This window comes from Filicampus tigris, chromosome 17, assembly GCF_054856515.1.
Source record: "Filicampus tigris isolate MCC_2025a chromosome 17, RoL_Ftig_1.0, whole genome shotgun sequence".
Classification (NCBI taxonomy): Eukaryota; Metazoa; Chordata; class Actinopteri; order Syngnathiformes; family Syngnathidae; genus Filicampus; species Filicampus tigris.
The window spans coordinates 9,064,796-9,085,553 of record NC_141233.1 but is presented as its reverse complement, the minus strand read 5'-3'; the positions used below and the strand labels follow the sequence as shown (position 1 = coordinate 9,085,553).

At 41.4% G+C, this 20,758-nt stretch overlaps 2 protein-coding genes across 3 annotated transcripts; one reads left to right on the top strand and one right to left on the bottom strand.

Annotated features, from left to right (window-relative positions):
• Nucleotides 1-150: 150 nt before the first annotated feature.
• Nucleotides 151-19,980, bottom strand: rb1 (retinoblastoma 1). 2 transcript variants are annotated; one of them, XM_086012654.1, is made up of 28 exons: nt 19,970-19,980; nt 19,490-19,611; nt 19,010-19,130; nt 18,501-18,604; nt 18,023-18,157; nt 17,889-17,927; nt 17,763-17,812; nt 17,427-17,537; nt 16,718-16,863; nt 16,529-16,606; nt 15,892-16,001; nt 15,739-15,813; nt 13,991-14,078; nt 13,793-13,909; nt 13,651-13,707; nt 12,762-12,793; nt 12,551-12,627; nt 12,222-12,448; nt 4,577-4,692; nt 4,131-4,297; nt 3,775-3,920; nt 3,586-3,690; nt 3,393-3,506; nt 1,877-2,022; nt 1,768-1,798; nt 1,507-1,649; nt 1,372-1,418; nt 151-1,257 (listed from the first exon to the last, which is right to left on the bottom strand). In XM_086012654.1, the coding sequence occupies exons 2-28, from the start codon at nt 19,597-19,599 to the stop codon at nt 1,187-1,189; spliced, it is 2,763 nt and encodes a 920-aa protein (XP_085868780.1). In that variant the 5' UTR covers nt 19,600-19,611; nt 19,970-19,980; the 3' UTR covers nt 151-1,186. The 2 variants fall into 2 exon arrangements, with proteins under 2 accessions (XP_085868780.1, XP_085868778.1); XM_086012652.1 differs by lacking the exon at nt 19,970-19,980 and adding an exon at nt 19,690-19,775.
• Nucleotides 5,830-7,783, top strand: LOC147133232 (lysophosphatidic acid receptor 6-like). Its single transcript, XM_086012655.1, has one exon. The coding sequence runs from the start codon at nt 6,243-6,245 to the stop codon at nt 7,344-7,346; it is 1,104 nt and encodes a 367-aa protein (XP_085868781.1). The 5' UTR covers nt 5,830-6,242; the 3' UTR covers nt 7,347-7,783.
• Nucleotides 19,981-20,758: the final 778 nt, after the last annotated feature.

The following is a 20,758-nucleotide window of genomic DNA, read 5'->3' as shown; positions in this document are numbered from 1 at the left end:
TTGTATCTGGCGGTGGTATGAAATATTTGTTAGACAGTAAACAAAATGAAGTACCTGTACCTTAGTTTGTGATGGGCTAGATAACAACGCTCAAGTGCAAAGATCAGCTCCAGGCGAGTGAACGGTGAAAAGTGTACAAAAGTACAAAAATCCCTAAACAAATCACTACTTTATTAAAATGAATATTTAGAACAATTTCGAGAAGCTGCTTAATACAAGTCAAAATAAAAGCGATATTTGATTTTAAAACTCTGATAAATAACATTCCTATAACTTTTTTTTAAAACAAGGGTAGGATTTTTTTTCAACACAAATACTAGCAAAAAAAAAAAAAAAAAGGACACTTAAGTCACTAAATATTTTGGACAGGTTCAAGAGGTGCTTCCTTCCTACGCAAAAGACAATTAAAATGCAGACATTTGGATGAAGAGGAAACCTGATGTTTTGTATTCTTGCCCAAATATCCCCAAAACAATCACTGAGCTCTGCAAATTCTCAATTACAAGTAAAACAGATTTCAACACAAAGATCTGTACGCTTATAGGATTATTGAAACCTCATCTAAATAGACACAGCAGAAATAAAAAGTATAATCCATGGTACTTGAAAAAGTTGCAATTTTGTGCTAACCGCCATGTCAATTTTTTAAATTTGATTGGTTAACCCTAAACAGTTATAAGGAGTACACACTACATCATCAGCTGTTTATGTGTACTTTCCTTTGCAAAATGACTAAAATTAAAATAGAGTTGGACAAGTTATAGGCCGCATAAAGTTGTACATTTTTTTTATCATCGTATTTTTTTTATATTGCAAAACCCTGTCATTTGAACATGCGCATAGAATCTTTATATCCACTGTATACTGAATTAGCAAATGTTGCATCATTTAACAGTTTCAAAATGACATTGTGAAAAATCCACTCCTCGCCAAAAAATGTTTGGTAGCAAGACAAGTCGGTACTGGGTCTCAGTTATGCTTCGACAGATTCAAACCCAAATAAAAGCAGCACCTAATCTCACATGAAATGAAAAACAATCAGCATTTGGTTACCCCAGCCTAATATTCACAAATTATTCCTTACAAAAACATTAAATAAAAACTAAAACCACACACTAAATGTACAGAAAAACTCAGATTTCACATAAAACGAGAGTTCACATTGTGACCAACAGCTCAGTAGATTTTACTGTTGCGCCTTTCGGGATTCCGCATCCTCCTTCATCTTCTGTTCCTGCATGCGACTACGGGCGGAAGCTGCATAGAAAAGTAGCCGTGTGTTCGATGGGCAATCAACTGATCTATTTGACTCATTGGATGAATCATAGGTGTTAAAATTTGACAACGTAAACGAAGCAGTTCTTTACTTACTCAAATCATTGAGCCTCTGGATCAGTGTTGAATCTCCATCAGATTTGCTATTTTTTTAAAAAACACACAAAATATACATTGAAAAAAAATGGATGTAATTTCCTCTCATGCCACATGAGGGCATTTTTCACCAACCTTCCATCGGGCTCATCTTGCCCATCCACATCAAATCGTAACCGCTTCAGAATTTTGGGAGTGCCTCCGTGATCTGTGGCTCTCTTCAGGGAGCGCTCGTTGCTACTGACCATCTGGTTGATCTTCTGGAAGCGATTAGGCGGCTACACGTGACAATGTAACATTAAAAAAAAAAAAGAAAAAAGGGAAGACTTTGCAATAATTCATCCAGACAAAGTTGTGGAATATGCATCGTGGAAAACTAAAACAAACGGAGCGTACCCCAAATGATTCTCCGATGGAAACCAGCATTCTGCAGAGAGACAAACAAGATCAGGCAATCAGTCAAGGGGACACCGACATTGATGCGGTGCCACTGTGAGGCGCTGACCTGCTGCGAGGAGTCATGATGCCGGGGGAGCGTGAGCTCTTCATAGGAGAAATGTACACGTTGCTGCTTCCGGGCACACGCAGAGGTGAACTGGGAAATTTATAAGGGCTGCGTGGGATTTGCGGGATCGGAGAGAGGGTAGGCGGCTGGAGGGAAAATAAACAGCAAACCATATCAATCTGCAGGACGCTTTACAAAAATGTATAAGCATTCATACAGAATGAGGGATTCCTCTGTTTGAGTGCATTAGATTTATCGAATTGGTAAACAAAGCATTCACCAGGTTATTTATTGGGGTGTCCAGGCTAAAATGGCGAGTCCAGGAAACTACGTAGGTTTTCTACGGCCACTGGGATGATATTGCTTTATTATTAGACCCGGCCCGCAGACCGCAGCAAGCCGGTGTGGGTAGCAGACGTGATCGGGTCCTTCGCGCCTGCCGAGGACGTCACGCTTTAAAATATATTGTAGCGTTTTTACGTTCACGTTTTTATTAGTCCAACCGGCTACTGTGGGCCGCAGCCGACGCCAATACAGTACGGCAACCGTTCAGTCAAAAAAGTGCAACGGCTCTCCTCTTCGTCCTCCGCTCCTCTCGCTCGCAGCCCCTCCCATCCAGCGAGCCGCGCGACGCATTCATTAACCTCGGAAACAACACAACCCGGCAAAACACAAATTGGACCACAACACAGATAACCGAATTCATGAGACTATTTCTGTAATATATTTCTTTGCATCTATGTTTGTCACTGGTTTCCTGTTGCGTTTGCTAAATAAAAAATAAAATATAATAACGAACATTACCGCCACTTTTGCGAGGATCGTCCTTCGGTCGTCTATGTGCCGACTGAAGACTTCACGTCACTGTTTCGTGGCTTTCAGAATCGGATTGCGGTGAAAAGTTATTCGAAGTAAAACACGCTTTATTAAGAAATACTTGATGTTATAAAGCCCACGTTGTCTTACTATTAGTAATTGTTGGCATTTGATAAATTCATTGACGTAGTGCTGAGATGTGCCACAATGTGAGGAGGCATTGAACGCTCCTCTGGCGCTAAGTGTTGATAGCGAGTGACGTTAGTATGCTAACTATTCTAGTGATGAAACGTATGAATGTGAATTGTATGTATTGTTTGGTTGTTTAATTTCTTAATACGGTGAATTGTAATGTTTAGGCATATTGTTAACTAATGGATGTGCATTAGTGGCCAATAAAATTTCAGAAAATGAAGAAAACCGACCTTTGTCAAATGCCATTGACCCCCAAATCTAATTCCAAATTCCGACCACGCCATCAGAACGAAATTCCGATCACATGTTCGGGAAATCCCTCGTGATGAAATTCAGATTCTCTTGAATGTGTTGCTGAGATTTTGAAAATAAATCTTTCATTGTTCAACATGAAGCATGTTTAACCTTTGACAATGGAAACATTAAAAAAATCTGCAAAGCAAACTGAAACGAACGACATCTTGGTGGAAATGGGGCACAATATATGGGTAGAAGGTCGCCTCACTCTTGTTGACGCATATTGCAGGATGTTGGTTTTCAGCCTCTGCATGAACACTTGGTTGTAGAAGACGATGATGGAGTCGTAGTGGCCCTCTGTGATCAACACGTGCTTGAAAGTCTGCACATAAACCGACTGTCATGTTACATTAAGAAGCCTTAAAAAAAAAAAAAAGAGGCCTGTTGAAAGACATCGCCACCTCCTGGTTGGTGTTGGGCATGTTCTTGTACGACGACACAATGGCCTTGAAGCGCAGATCCACACTCTTAACTTTGCATATGGCGTACATGGCTGACATCATTATCTAAAAGAGAACATGTGGAGGGAGATGCTGAGTGGAAAAAAAAATATTAAGATAGAAGAGCGAGACTCAAAATTGTCGGGCTACCTGGTCCAGGTGCCGATCTCTCATCAGTTCGTACTTGTGCTGCAGAGTGTGCTGGAAGAGCGTCCAGATGATGGGTTCCAACTCCGGATGGGGGGACAGCAAATAGGAGCAGAGCATCTTCAGTCTGGTGTAGGCCAGCCGGTATACTACATGGGGGGAACCGCACAAACATCAGTGGCTCTGTAAGAATTCGAGCCGACCGCCTACCAAGCAACGGGGCAGACTAGACCAAATTGCAAAAAAAATTAGTCACCGGCTGATCCTCGTCAGCTACCAACTTGCAGCAAAGAAAAAAAAAAATGCAACCACACAAGTAGATTTGTACGGAAAAATTACATTTTTGTGCTAAATCATACATTTCTTATAGAAGAGACTGAGTGAGTTGGACTTGGGCTGCCGAGGGTTTTGGCCCGCAATTTGGGCTGCAGGCTGGCTCGGTGGGGGGGCGGCGGCTTGAGAGCCAGGTGTGGAGGGGGAGTCAGGAGGCAAGACGCGAAGGCACGGACGAACGGGGGACAGATACCTGACACAAAGAAAAACAGATTTAACAAACAGAAAATGCACGGCTGCCAAGATTTTCTTCTTACGATATGCAAGTGCGCGTTACCCCATTGTGTAGCCTACCCTACGGTTAGGTTACCCTCCCCAAATTTTGTTGTCTTGCTATACAAGGCACTTCCTCTTTCTAATTGCAATGAATCACATTCCTAAGTGTGCACACAAAGTGACTCGCTCATGAAATTCACCATTCTGATCCATGGTGCTTTTGCAACAATGAAGTGTTGGACGGTGGTGGACTCACAGATCGGCGGCCGTGTGGCCGTGCTGTAACGGCTGGCTGAAAGTCGCAGGCGCCTCCGCTTGCTCCACTGCACCGCCCTCGTGCTCCTGCTTCAACAGCTCGAAGAGAGGCGAATCCTGTGAGATGCAAGAAAAGGCAACTTTTGAAAGAGATATCACAGCCTCATGAAGATATGTTAAAAAAAAAAAAAAGAGATGGCATTACAACGGTAGAAAGCCCAAGACAAAAGAAAGAACATCCATATTCTATACCATTTATCCTCAACTTGGATTGCAAAAGGGTAGATCCAGAATTGTACCAAATATAGATATACAACTGCACAATGTCATAACAAAACACTAACAGAACAAATTAGAAACACCTCTGTTGTGTGAATAAAGCCTAGTTTTCTCTTGTAGATGAATGTGCTACATTTTGAAATTAAATACCAGACATTTGTAAAAACGTCATGCTGAGAATACAGAAATGTAAACACTGACAGAGCTGTAGTTACAGCAGTGTAACAGTAACTTTATAGTCGGTGTATGACCACACAGTAATCAATATAATAGACATGAATAGAGGGCCCCCAGGTCTAATTTTCTGAGGGCCCCCAGGATGTGTGGATTCTGGCTGTAATATTCATATGGTAGATAAAATCTGAGTGTGCTGTGTTAAATTTACTGCAGCCATTTTCACAAAGATTATCATAAAAAAAAAGTTGGAATCTAATCAGAAAACCAGCATTTTCCCCCCCCATATATGAATATCTCATTTATAATCCACACACTACTTAACGCTTTGGTATCTTTTCTATCCACATGTACACACAGACACGAGATGAGCTCATAAGGCAACAAGTAGGGTGCGGTTCCCACGCAGCAGCTGCAGGTACGGACCTGCAGCTAGTGTGTTCTTTTTTTGCAGTCCGACCACATCCGTACTGAGCCAATGGCATTTGACAAACCCAGTTTTCACTGACAGATGGTTTGGTAGCAAAGCCAAAAATGAAACACTGCTTTATAACACTGCTTTAAAACAAAAATCCCCCATGTTAGCAGCAAGGTTAACAAGCGTATAACACACACATAGCAGCCAATAAAATGGAAGTCAAGATATTGTGGAAAAACGAGTTGCTATACTGTATTAATATTGAAATTTTAGGTAGGAGCAAAAACAGTAGAAGTGTGAAGGCTTTGGCCTGAGTGAGGCTCCTCCCTTTTCTTTTGTCTTGGATCGTCTGACAGGCTAGCAGCTCGTAAAAGACCTTCAGACCGAGCAGGCTGGCTCCAGGAAACACAGAAGAGACACACACACACACATTTAAAAAAAAAAAAAAAAAAAAAAAAGGATCACTTCGTGTTTGTATGGCTGAGGACACGCACCGTGTCACTTTTAAGGAACAGGAACACAATATCAACTGAAGAACAAAAGTGAACAATGTGAGAGCTTGCCACCATCGGCGATTATTATAACAAAGTGCAAGGACTAACACGGTTGGATACAGCAAAACAATTTTGGGAGTCGAGCTGTGGAAGCTCCTTCAGCATTTCGGGGGCCGTTTTTCTCCCCCAAGGCAAATGTAAACAAATGGACTATTACAGACTGGTGGATAAACAGGTTTTTTGGACTGGCAATGACACAGGACAACTACTCCACTCTGTAAACGTTACAGCTTGATTTCAAAATGTTCAACGGTACACTAGGTGCCGCGCACACTTCCCTGAAGTGCAACAAGAGCGACGACTTCAAGTACCCTCTGTACAGCGCCGTTTTCAGCCTGGTGTTCATCTTTGGATTCCTCTTCAACCTGGTGGCGGTCTACATTTTTGGGTGCACGCTGAAGCTGAGGAACGAAACCACCACGTACATGGTGAACCTCGTCGTTTCAGACTCTCTCTTCGTCCTCAGCCTGCCTTTTCGGATCGTCTACTTCATCAAGCGGGAATGGATGTTCGGAAGCGAGCTGTGCAAGATTTCCGTGGCACTTTTCTACACCAACATGTACGGGAGCATCCTCTTCCTCACCTGCATCAGCGTCGACCGCTTTCTGGCCATCGTGCACCCGTTTCGCTCGCAAAAAATTCGGACCAAGCGGAACGCCAAAGTGGCCTGCGTTACGGTGTGGGTGCTGGTTCTGTCTGGAAGTATCCCCACCGGGTTCCTCCTGGACACCACGTCGCCCAAAAACGTCAACTCTTCGTCCAACTACTGCTTTGAAAACTACTCCAGTAACCAGTGGAAGTCAGAGCTGTCCAAGGTGGTGATGTTTATCGAGACGGTGGGCTTTGTGATCCCGCTGATGGTCAACGTTTTCTGCTCGGTGAGGGTTCTCCAGACTTTGAAGAAACCCCAGACAATCAGCCGTGGCGGCAGCATCAATAAGACAAAGATTTTGAGGATGATAATTGTGCATCTACTCATCTTTTGCTTCTGTTTCATCCCCTACAACATTAATCTCATGTTCTACTCTCTGGTCCGGACAAAAGCCCTCAAAGGGTGTTACGCCGAACATGTGGTTAGAACCATCTACCCCATTTCGCTGTGCATAGCCGTGACCAACTGCTGCTTCGATCCCGTCGTTTATTACTTCACGTCGGAGACCATTAAGAGCTCCATCAAGCGCAAGTCCACCGTGTGGCACAACGGCGCCAGGCTTCTCGACAGGTTGCACGGGGACAGCGCGCAGAGCAGTCCGAATTCGACACCCAAAAGTCTGGCCTTGAGGTCTCTGAAAACCAAGTTGACCGATAAAAAGGGTTCCGAGTCTAAAGGCAACCCCAACATGTGACGTCCTCAAACACAGACTCTTGGTGAAAAATACAAGGACTCACAACTGAAACGGTGAGCAAGAGCAAAAGACATCGTTTGAACGGACGCGAACGAGTGGGACGAAAGACACGGACCCTTCTTCGGCCCATAACCAGGAAGACGTTTGACCGGATCAATACTCATGTCATGGTAACAATACGCTCACTGACTTGCGACTGTGACTGTACCGACGCTTCTGAAAGAAAAAGAAACATTTTTTCTGCATGTCAAATGTATTTTTTTTTTTTTTTTCCTGTGCTGAAGCCAGTATTACAGCTTTTTTGATGTACTCTTCTTTTACTTTCTTGGTGTAGTTTCTATGTACTTCAAGTCTCTGAAGGCTTTCAGGCACTTTATTGAGCGGTACTCCCTCAGACAGCTTCATTCTGAAAGTAAATAAAGCAGTTAAGGGTTGAACTCCGCCTGATAAGAAGTGTCGTGTGGCGTTTATCTTCACGCGTCGGCCATTACTGTGTAACCAAACTATAGGTCTGCACGACTGAGTCATACAATTACATCACAACTGTAAAAGGTTTGACGCCACAAACACACAATGACTCAATAGCTTTCAGGTGTGGTAAATGATGAACCAAAACCTTACTAGGCAACTGTTTATAATAACATTACAACTGGTCTAAAGTGAACTAAAGTGAATCTGTCATGAAGCAAACTTCAGGCGCTTTGCTTTTATCTCTCCGTTATATCAAAAGGTAAATATCCAGGTCAAATGAAAAAGAGGGAGTCCTATCATGAATGCCTGGTGAAATACAAATTCCAGATTATTCAAATATGAGAAACCGAGCAAACTGTCAACTGACAAATGCAAAAACACTAAGTGTAGCATGAATGCATGCCAAAGTTGTCCTTTCTTGCAAAAGCTGTGTGTGCAAGACTGAGCGCTACAACATTCCTGTCAGGGAGCTTTGCCCGAGGGTCTGCTCTGACACGGGGAAATGCCTCAGCACCTCTAAAACATCAGCATGCGAGCACCAACATGCCCCGAGAAACGTGTCGGATTTCAGACTAAAATGTACACACCAAGAATAATGATGAAACCTCCAAGACTGAGAGGAATTTGGTATTATTCCTATCAAACAGTAACAAAAGTGATTTTATCCTATTCAGAGGTAATGAAACAAACAAAACTATCAAATTATTTTTTGTAATTAAAAAAACCATGAAACACCCTGACACATGATGATTACTTCATTTTGTCGCTCCTTCTGTTGTGTGCATCTTGGTCAACAGGGGGCGGTATAAAACAGACATGGATGTGCATTGGAAGAGAGGGTCACAAATGGCTCAGTAATATGCAATAATAGTGGCTTGCGCAGAAAAGATATAGATGGCTGTGAGTATTGTTATACTGTCTGTCTACATGTGTTGCACTGACATTTTTGTTCAAACGTACACTTCTTAAAGGGTTATGCCACAACGCCAATGCTATTTAGCCCATCTATGGCGTTCTACATTGTGTGCTAGCATTAAGATAGCACAATTTCCTTAGAAGGATTTCAACTCAAACTTATTTTTTCCCAAGAATATGTTCTGTGCAGGCCCACTAGTTGAAATATGGCATTCTGATTAGTACTGTGTTTGTGGAATATAAGTTACGCACCGACTTTGAGCCATCCCAGGGGGCGGCCATTTTGTCACCATTTGGCTCACCTGTTTTCTGAAACTCAGCCATGTTTGGTCGTTATCTGAGCCCTGAGCAACTGCGATGTCATCTTCAGTCGACAGGAGTGACAAAATGGCCGCCCCCTGAGCTACCTAAAAATGGGTGGATTTCTCATATTCCGCAATATTAATCAGAATGCTGTGTTTCAACTAGTGGGCCTGCATAGAATATATTCTGGAAAAAAATATGTTTGGGTTGACATCCCCTTTAACACAAAACATGTCATTCTCTGTTTGATATTTAGTTTGACAGCTAACTTTAAAATGGGAGAGATTTTCTTTAACCATTACTACCTATTTTGATTCGGAAGAACACACGTACTTGAGAGTAGGTCGGTTGGTTGACAAATACAGTTAATGGTTAACTGCCCTCATCCTTGTAGGTTTTTAACAAGCAGCCATAAACATAGGTCCTCAATTTGAAATTTCATTTTGAATGTTGGTCACAGTTCGGCTGGAAACGATAACAGGTCAATATAAGGCCAACCTCAAACAATGCGATTGGTTGCCTACTCAAGGTCCAGATGAGCAAAATGCACAGTGAAAAGAACAATGTCAGGTGTGAGGGAGCAGAGAGAGAACATGTCAGCATGTATGCGTTGTGCTGCAGCATCCTAACCGTCTCTTGACAGTGTCACAGCGACATCCTGGTGAGTGAGAACCTTACAACTTTCAATACTATCCGTTCATGAAACGAAGGTAGCGTATTATAAAGTTTGAAATCAGACAGATGACTGATTTTTAACACCAAGAATAAATAGGATGGTATACAGTACTCAACTGAAATGGGTACATCCCCTTTGGCTGAAGCTTTTTCATTTTCTGTAAATTTTCAGAATTTTGTTGGTTGGACTCATCTGTGGTTGAAAGTTTTTGAAAGTAGTCATTTTGTACAATTCCAGTTTGCCACACTTTCATTGATGTGTACTATTTTTTTTTTTTTTTTACAATTCATTGGATCAATAAAAATGTTTGCAAAATGCCAAATCTAATTTGCAACAAATGACCTGAAATTGTGGAAGTATTTTGTTGGATAGTATGCCATATAAAAAAATACAAATTAATTTTGAAAGGAAGCCTGATATTTTCTAACAAATCTGTTGGGGGTGTAAAGAACTTCCTAAACACTTTTGTATCATTTAAATTCAGCTAAAAATCTTGCTTAAAAAACAGCAGCGCTCCTCAATTTGACGCAGCCCCCTAGGAAGAAGTAAATATTTTGCGAGAAAAGAAAACAAAAAAAGAAATATAGATCAACTTACAACAAAGAATAACTTTAAAAGCATGTTCCACATGGTCACACGCATCTGTTGCCCACCTCTTCCATGGAAAAAGGAACACCTTTATTGCCAAAAACTATTGTTGACCACCATCAAAGATGAAGCCAACTGTCTGGTGCAGTTGTGTGCTTATAGCCTCTGTAAATATACACTTCATAAAGTGGTTGACAACTAGCTTCATTAGGTTTTTACCTGCCACTGATTTAACTGCTCCAACACAAGCTCATGAACGTGTTCCGTCTTACATTTTATGTTCTCGTAAAACGACCTCATTTCGTGCAGGGGGAGACGTCGGGATTTACAGCATCTCTTAAGTCATGGAGGTGTGGAACAGCACCATGGCTGTCAATCAAAGCGCATCTCCGTCCATCTGCACTGTGGACACCAGCTACCGCTTCGCGTTCTACCAAGTGTCCTACAGCATCATCTTCCTACTGGGCTCGGCCACTAACAGCCTGGCTCTGCGCGGACTGTGCAGCGGCTCTCGCTGCGCCGCGAACAGCACGGGCATCTACTTGGCCAACCTCTCGACAGCTGACTTGTTTTTTATCGCCTCTCTGCCGCTCCGAATCTACTACTACCGCCAAAAGGCCCGAGCGCTGTCCTCCAAGTTGGAAGATGCTTGGAGTCCTGGGGCAGCATACTGCCAATTCACTTTCACGCTCAAATACATCAGCATGTATGGGGGCATCTTCTTCCTGGTGTGCATCGCTATGGACCGCTACTTAGCTGTGGTGCGCCCGTTTGTGTCGGCGCGACGCAGGGCGCGCAATGCGCGGCTCCTAAGTGGGGCCATCTGGTTTTTGGTGCTGGGACTTAGCGTCAGTCTGCCCGTGTTGCGCTCTGCGGCCGCCCGCCAGGACCATCCCTGCTTGCTGGACCCGAGCTCACAGCGCCACCGCGCAGTCATACTAACAGCCCTGGGTGTAGTGATGGCCTTATTCCTGCTGCCCACAGCCATCCTTCTCTATAGTTATTGCCGGGTGCTGAGTGCTCTCAGGCAGTCCAGACACGGCGGCCGCGGACGGCGCCGTGGCCGCCAGCACGCTCTCTCCCTCATCTACTGGGTGCTGGGGGTCTTCATGCTCTGCTTTATCCCCTATCACGTCAACTTGCTGGGCTACACGCTCACGCACGTGGGGCTGCTGCCCAGCTGCGGCCTGGCCAAGGTGACAAAGGCTGCGCACCCAGTGGTGTTGTCAATGGCCAGCTTCAACTGCTGCCTTAACCCGCTCATCTACTACTTTTCCAGTAGCGTTCTGAGCAGGGGGGTTCCTGGTGGAAGAAGTAGCGGGAGGCATTGATATGGGAAAACATTTCTTTAAAAAGGAAGTCAATCCAAAAATGTTCTTTACAAAAATATGCTCCATGCAGCTCCACTAGACAAAGCCCGGCATTCTGATTAATATTGTGATATAGGAGTAAAGCAGCAAAATCCAATCGTTTTTAGTGATCTCATTGGTCGGCCATTTTGTCACTTTCTGTCGACTGAAAATGACACAATGTCACAGTTGCTCAGGGCTCAGACAATGACCAATCACAGATCACCTGTTCTCTGAAAATGGCCGCTCCTGAGATTTCGCTGCTTAACTCATATCCCACAAACACAATACAGTATCAGAATGCCATAATGAAGACACATAAAACACATTGCAAATAATTTTTGGAGTTGACTTCCCCCCTTAACTAGAATGGTACTCAGTTCTGTGCAGACTCGTATTAATGACTCTACAACATTCCAGCTGCAGACAAGTACAGATGAGATGTAACCAAAGTCAGCCCGCTTGACTTATATACGATGGGATCACATGATGACACAGCACAATTACAGACAAAACTGAATGGATTTTATCATCGTTCATGTGTGTGTACGTGACTCGCTAAATCTCACTGACCGTCTTCCATGCGATACGTTCCATGATGAGGTTCTCACAGGTCTCAAGATGTTTGACGATGTCTTTGCTCAGAGTCACATCTGCTTTGACAAAACTCTCGATGACTTTGTAGAAGTCAAAGGCGCTGAGGTTCAAAACGTCCAGGATCCACGGAAAGCACAGGTCCGCTTCGCCTGGGTCGCCACCACTACGGCCATTATTGTATCCCCCAGTCTTAAAACTGCTCTCTAATAATGAGAAGCCAACCAATGTTCGCGTAAGTTCACATTCCAGATGAACATGATAAGAGTCCATTTTTAAACTTTGAACAATATTTTAAAAAAACACACCTCTGTATGTTGCCATGACAACCTCCAGAGCACAGGCCAAGAGTGATGTGTGGAATGTATTGTCATTGAGCAGTTTGCTGAAATGGATTATCAGTGAATTAAGACCAAGAATGCTTCATCAAATTCCGTATCACAACAAGAAAAAGCACGTAGAAACGTCAAGTTAAGTAGAAATTAACTCATGATTAGAAAAGTTTCAAATCAATAGTACCTGAAATTTTGCACAGAAAGTCGTTTCTCTTCCTAGAGGGCGAGAGAAAGTAGCAACAAGGAAAGTATTATAGTACAGGAATCTCAATCCAATGATAAAGTTAACTATTTACACCTAATACTTTTGAATAATTGTTTTTTTTCCCCTTACATATCGCTTGGCGTCATGCCGAAACCTCACAAGTTAGTAAATTTCATATTTTTTCAAAAATCTATACTACTGGTCAGTCCACATGTGTGGGAGTTATTTTTACAAATTATTGACAAATCTAAAGTGTTGAAAATGGCTTCTTCACTTTGATGATGCACTGCTGTGACTGAAAATATTCAATGTTGTCATCAAAAATTCCACATTTATTTTCAGGTATTTACATCTGGATCTGATTCACAACTTTGTTGCCTACTTGCTAGTAGTGCTGCACGATATTGGAAAAACATGCAATATGCAATATGGATGTTGAGTAACGGTGATATCGATATGAGTGTGATATTTAACATGTACCTAAAGAAATGAAATTTTGGTTTTGGAATGGAATGGAATCAGAAGAATGGTTTTGCTTGTGAAGATTACATTTATATTAGTTAGAGCTGAAACCAACATATGAAGAGAAAGCCGTCTATGAGTACAAAAAGAAGCCCTTGTGAAGCTGGGGGGAAAAAAAATTGGCCATAGCCCACACGTTTTCTTATCGAAAAAAAAAAATGCTTTTCTTATAAATGACACTACCTTCTAAGTTGTCTGTCAGATGCAGAATTAAGTATGTAGAAAAAAAGATGAAATGCTGATTTCTTGTCTTCTGAATCCAAATGTTATCGACAAAACCAGGTTGTCTGGAATAAAATTGCTAAACGACACTTTTTCTGAAACAAATAGGAATCAAATACAGTACCGATTTTAGCATCGCCTCCATGACTTTGTAGTAGAGTTTGACACCAAGTGTAAATCTCTATAAAACAAAACAAACCCCAAAACGTTAAGCACAATACACAGCACATATGTTGCTCAGCGTCTACTCGAGTGTTACTTTCTACCTGCTTTCCGAGAGTGATGCAGCGCGGGCCAACTGCCTCAGCAAACCTTTGGCTGAATTTGAGTCCCATTGTCTCCAAGCGCTTCAGCACATCACGAGTTGGATCCACGGTACAGTTCTGATATCACAAAAGAGGCGGGAAGTCACGCATGGACATTGGTTGACATTTTATTGACGGCAAACATTTGTGGAGACGCGCCTTGAAATAGGTCACCAAATTGGTCGATGGCCGGTCGCCACGAGAGGTGAGATCTCCCCCCAGCTGCTGAATGGAGGTCATGGCGGCTCTGATGAGACAAAAAAATAAAAATAAAAAATAATAATAATAATATAAAAACGCCCAGCAATGATCTATGAGTATTCTCCCGTGTATGTGTATGTATGTGGTGCTCACTAGGGCTGCCAAGATTAGGCGACTAATCACGACGACGTCGACGATCTACTTTGCTCTTGAAACAGCCTCGTCTCGCGCTTTTCCCCGCTGGCTGTTGCGCAGTCGCGGTCATCCGGGTCAATATACAGAAGCGCGTTGTAAGTTGTGAGGCGGGGTATCATGCCCAGGGGTGGGCGATACTGGGAATTTTGGTATCGATACGATACAAAGTAAATACAGTCTAGTATCGGCCCATACGATACTTCTTGGAAATGTCATGATCCGCCTTGAGTTAGTTTATTATAATTATGATAAACACAGCACAAAGATTTTAGGCAATAAAAATGTTTTATATTTTATTAAATAATTACAATGCAAACTTTAACAGTAAAAAAATAAAATACTTCTACTACAACAACTGTTTCAGAACAAAAGTCAGGAGAGTCAAACCAAAGAAAGTAGCAATGTAACGAAAATACAAATATAACAATGTCAACATGACAACTAAAATACCTCCCATTGGAGAATGTTTTGAAAATAAAGTCAGTAGTGCAAATAGGTTAAACAATGCAATGTAAAAACCTTTAACAGTAGGAAAAATTAATTACTTCTACTACAACAGCTTTTTTCATGTGTTTGTGTAAATTTGTGGTGTTATCCCCAGTAGCGGACCACTTTATTACACATATCATACTTGGCACGGTCCTTTTCCGTTGTTGTAAAAAAAAAGTCCACACCGTGATTGTAAAAAAAAAAAAGTCCACACCGCGCTCTGCTTCTTGTTTGGCTCTGCCATTGCTTTAGGTTCCGGCTGCTCTCTCACTCTCCCGTTGCCCTCTCTGCCAGGGAGGGCCTAAAAGTGTGCCTGAGTCACTCACTCAGGCAGAGACTCAGAGAGTAGCAGGAGGCCCTGGGCGAGAGGGGGGATGCACTATTCGCGCAGAGAAGCGCCTCTTCGAGGAAATTGGTGGAGGAGCGGAGTATCGAACCCGGGACAATAGTATCGTTCCGATCCAAGTACTTGCTTAGTATTGATAATATCGATATTTGGATCGATCTGCCCATCCAGTATTCGAAGTAACAAAATATGACATATTTGCCACAAGCCCTCATTGGCATCACATAACAATAAAACACGATTAAGTTTGTTGCGATATATTAAATTATAGTACAAAAAAATATATGTTCCTCCTTATAGTTAAAGATATTTTCCCCTGTGGCATTAATTGTGCAGACCAATTTACTACTATTAAATTACCCATATTAACAATTGCAGCCAAAACGTTTAAGGCCACAATAGTGACTTCAATTTAAGCGGCACCATCATTTATGAACATCTCAGAACTGCTGGTACAAGTTGCAAAGTTTAATCAAAATTGAATGTTGTACCATCTCACTAATTTGTACATACATAAAGAATCAAGCTGTAAACTAACTATGGTTATATAAGAGCAAATGCTTGCTGGTGCAACATGATGCAATTTATATATGATGCGATTAGTCGACTAATCGCAACTACTGTTGGTGATTAGTCGACTACCAAAATAATCGTTTGTGGCAGCCTTAGTGCTCACCTGATTGGAGTCTGAGGAATGGGCATGGCATCTTCTTCCATCATGTTCTTTTTAGGCGTTCTCTCCACTTGTACCCTGGAGGGAGGATGTATGAATGATTTTTTTTTTAAGTCCCATTGCATCAGAAGGTAGCTTTGATTTTAAAATCCTTACGTATCCACTTTAGGCACAAGAAGTGTCTCATCGCTGTCCAAAAACAGTCGCGCATCAATATCTTTACTCTTGAGGTAGTGCTCTTCATACTGTTGATTGACACTATTGGCCTAGAGTGAGAAATAAAGCCGTGGGTTGATGATGATATTGAATTGAAAAATATATACATTTTTACATATTATTATTGTTATTATGTATTAAAGGCGTGTTTGGATGTTTGTCTTGGGAAGTAATGAAATAAATATTGTAAATGCTTTCACTGGAATTAAACTACTCTCATTTAACTAGAACGGACAATTAGTATTTTTGTCAAAACATAAGAACCACGTCATTTCAAAATGCATACATAAATTATATAAATTTCACACAGAAATCTGGAGTGCTTCAGATGCGTCAACTATAGAATACCGGTAGTTAGCAAGCAGTGGCGCGCTATCAGCTTAAAATCTTGATTTCATTGGCAGCATGTGAAAACCGTCACGGATGAGGGGAGAAAAGACGATAACAAAGAGCTATCGCGCGCGCGGACACACATGTTCAACAAATGAGCGGCTGGCAGGAAATGAGAACTAATGTAAACAGTGAGAGCACAGTGAGGCTAAACGGTTCGTGTTGTGACAACATTCACAGGGCATACCTGAGGAAGGCCGGGAGATTTGAGAAGATCCAGAGACATAAGGAAGGCGGCGAAACTGGTCTGATACACATTTTTAACCTACAAAGGCAATTAGTATGAAGAAAGGCACATGGGGTCGAACAAAGAGGACATATCAACCTTCAATATGATGTTTCTCAAGTGCAGAGCACAAGACGGAGTGAGACAGACCTCCTCTAGATTGCATTGATTCTCCTTGCACAAGTTTTCAAGCAGCAGCATGTCCACCTCTGGCTCCACGGGTCGCGCTTTGGCGTTGTTCTGGTTGCGACGTGACGTTCGCGTGACGGGGATCTGGACTTTGCTGATGGCTGATTCTGACAACAATAAAGACTTGATTTTGCTCACTGGGTGCATACGGTCCAACTGACAAAGTGGAACGTAGTCACAAAATCCAATGTAGTTAAAACAGTATTTGTGTTAATCAGCGGTTAGAAAATGTATTAATTAAAAATAAAAAACTACATAAATGTGTCCCAAAAGTCACTATACAATTCCTTTGTAACCATTTTGTTTCAGGTATCATTCAGACAGACGGGAGGTGAAAGCTGTCAAATAGTGATGGCCTCACGGTTGTCCAAATGATGCCTGACGCAAAATAGAAAAAAGGGAAGCGAAGTGACTTTTAGCACACATAAGTACCAATACTATAATATTCAAAATAGATTATTACTAACTCGGCACCACTCAAGAGAGCCAGCGCCTCTACCAAGTTTTAACATTAAAAAAAAAAAGTTTTAAAAAGGTATAAAGAAGCAAAGTTTCATCCATAGAATTTCCTCTGGGTCCAAGGGCACAAAATGTGCTAAGAAAGAATTTACAACCTGATAACATAACATTGTAAATTTGCAGTCTGCAACCAATGAGGATGCAGTCTTACGGTAAAGAGGCTGCAGTAGATCAGGAGGGCATCGCTTGATGAATAACTCCAGCGTGCACAGCAGCAACTGAAACGATATGACCAGGTCATCCTCCATCTGCAAGGCCTTTCCTGTGTGAGAAACAACATCACAGTATAGCCGTCCACTGTTAGGCAACGCAATCGTAAGTATCACCACCAAAACATTCCAATGCAGAAACTGAAACCAAAAAGGAAGGACAAGTTAGAAAAAGAACATTGAATAAATTGCAAATAATTCCAGTGTGTATTAACACACAATGTATTAACAGTTTGACCTGATTGTGACTAGTGAGTGATTTTAAACACTTAACTAACCTTTGGCCAAAAGGAACATTGTCCAGCACGTCCGTATAATGTCACTCTCCCTGGAAAACCAGACAGTGAACAATGCCTCAGCATGCAATGTTTAACCCAAGCGCTCAACGCATGTGCTCAACTTACTTTGTCTCGGGGACCTCAGCAAAGATTCTTTTGCATGTCCTAGACAATATGTATTATTACATTGGGGAAAAAAAAAAACGATTTAGCCTTCAAATGAGGCATCTTTAACTGTATCAATCTGTGTGTTTACTCACTTCTCAAACCTCTGGTAAAGAGCCAGAGTCACATCGTATTTGTTCTCCAAGCGTGTCAGGGCTGAATTCACCTTGGTGCTTATTGTGTCCAAGTTGATGTCCAACTTCTGAACCAGAGCCACAAACTGTTTTACACTATAAAGATTTGTAGAAGAAGAAAAGATTAAAACACAAAACATAGATCAACAGCAACCTCAACAGACTTCTTAACTTCATTGCCTTGTCTTATCTGTATCAAAGATTAAGCTCTATAAGTTTGAGAGGAGAGGCAAAAATTTCAAACATGTCACAGTGTACTGAAGCGTAACAATAAAACAAACATTTAAAGTACAGTGACTGTATATGAAAAATATGGGTCCAATAAACAATCCATTGACATATATAATACTTATCTTAGAACATTAAGCAGACTCAAGTTCAGCAAAATGTCAAATCAACACGATTTATTTGCAGGTACTGCAGCAACATGAGTACTTACTTCATAGAGACAGCTTTTAGGACCTGAGTTATGGTGAAGGAGGCAGCATCCATGTCGGTCACAACCGCGAACAGAGAGGCACCCCACAACCTTTTCTGATCTTCCTAAAGTGAGATGTTTGAAAACGGGACAGTTCATAACTCTTGGAATCACTAAGAAATTATTGAAATGACCACAATCTGTCTGGAATATAACTGAGTTGTTAAAACAAACCTCAAAGAACTGGATACTGTGCGTTTTTTTTACTTGCCCCTACTCCTTTTGAACATACCAAATGATGTAATTTAATAGCCCTTTTCAATTTAATATACATCTTTTTTTTCCTTCTGTTTGTATGTCCCAATGAAGCATTTAATCAATTAATTTAGTTTATTATAGTGACCTAAACGTTATCCAAACTTTCAAATATTATCAAATACCAGTAGAACGATATCTTGCTACTATTTGTTCAAAAGGGAGTAGATGAAAGGAATTTGGTTGAATGACAAGTACATGTATGCAGTACGTACAGCAAATTCATCCAGGGACTCCTGAAGACTTTTGTACATCTTCCAGGCACGGTCACAAACCAGATCAGACACATGAAGGCTCGTGCACAGAGCAACGAAGTCAGCATCCTTGTCTCTGTGCCTAGGAAGTGGGGGCAGAACACGATTTATATGCATACTAACTCAGCAGTTTTTCTGGCCATTTCCCAACAAGATGCAGTGCAATTACAATATCGAACATTTAGTTGAATTAACACCTCTCTAATAGTGTAAAACAAGTTCGTAAAGGAAGTACCTTTAATAAAGCCTTCGCACTGATCTTGGAGGTTTGTGCTAGTGCTATGTCATTGTTTACTGTGAACGTAGCATCGATTAAAAAAGACGTAGCTAGCTGAAGTGATTAGTTTGCCAACGACAGTATTTAACCTAACTTGAAACAAGCCTGTTCATTCATTAATCATTTGCTAAATTGTACGTCAAATGAAATTTAAGGTGGCTTACTTTTTCACCGATAACTCTGGGCTCGTTTTAAAGTCTGGAGAGGAACTTTCTGGTCTCTTTTTCGTCTCTTTGTTTTGGATTATCCCAGCACTACGCCTCTTCGGTGGCATCCTTGTATCCCGCTAACAAACAAGCAGATACGGCAATTCTTAAAGTATGTCAAATTGAAGAATCTGATTTTCTTTTTTTTTTTTAAATACCGAATTTAAATTCCAACTCCACCGAGTGTTACGACAACACAAACCACGGATGGATGGACTTCCGGAAACTAAACATTAAGGTGCTCGATTTGTATCACATGATTGCACGCTGTGGAGGAAACGCCGTTTCTTGCGACCTTTACGTGCCCACATAGTTGGATAAAAACACATTTCATTGCTTTATATGAGTAATACCATTTGTATACCCCCCGTAACCACTGTGCCACTAATATTAATAATAGACAATAGTAGTGTACGTTAAGTTGGCTGTTCTGCGTACCGAAACGCAGAATGGTGTTACCAGAAGAGTAGGAATACATTAGAAACGAGCGCACCCAAAATCATGAGACAAAAACGCGGGAAAGTGTATACGCAATATCCGCTTGTTTGCATTTGCCCCGCCATCCAAACGTCACAAAGAGTAAAAGGGCTATCTGCTGTTTTAAAACACCGAACAGTTAACCCATCTTTGTCATGAAATGGGGCATTTTTCAAGCTTATTTAAGTTATGACAGTTAGGTATTTCGTTATTCCACACTAAAAGGCCAATTTCGGCATATATGTTTGTCGAGGATACAGTAGTGTTCCTTGACTCACCACTGCCCTCCTCTGGTAGCATGCATGCTTATGGTATCGTATCAAGAAACGCAATTTTACTTACGGTAAAAGAAAGTTATAACTACAAAAGAAATTAAAAAATTAAACCTTTCTGGAAATTATACGTTCAATACAAAGCTACGTCGCGTCATTTTAGAATACAGGGGCAATTTTGCGAAACATTGTACTTGTCTTCAATAATTAAACAGAAGTAGCTGACATTTAACAACAATAGCAAGACAGATACTACTACAATTATCATCTGAGTGCATTTGGTTGACAACGGCAATTTTATCAACTTATCTCAAACCACAAAAGGTGGCTTCAGAGGAATACAAATTGAACAAATAAATTTACAAACAGCACATACTAGTGTAAAACAAAACAAAACAATTAACAAAGAGATTGACATTCCTAGATAAACAAATGGAAATATGAAGGTATGCTCCACTACTCCAGCTATTTTGCAGTC

What these genes read in the sequence shown, in the direction of transcription:
- LOC147133232 (XM_086012655.1), top strand. Translation starts at nt 6,243, where the DNA reads ATGTTCAACGGTACACTAGGTGCCGCGCACACTTCCCTGAAGTGCAAC.
- rb1 (XM_086012654.1), bottom strand. Translation starts at nt 19,599, where the DNA reads ATGCCACCGAAGAGGCGTAGTGCTGGGATAATCCAAAACAAAGAGACG. An exon ending in ATCAATGCAATCTAGAGGAG is followed by an intron (nt 16,607 to 16,717) that starts GTCTGTCTCACT and finishes TTGCCTTTGTAG; the next exon opens with GTTAAAAATGTGTATCAGAC. An exon ending in CTTTCTGTGCAAAATTTCAG is followed by an intron (nt 12,628 to 12,761) that starts GTACTATTGATT and finishes AATCCATTTCAG; the next exon opens with CAAACTGCTCAATGACAATA.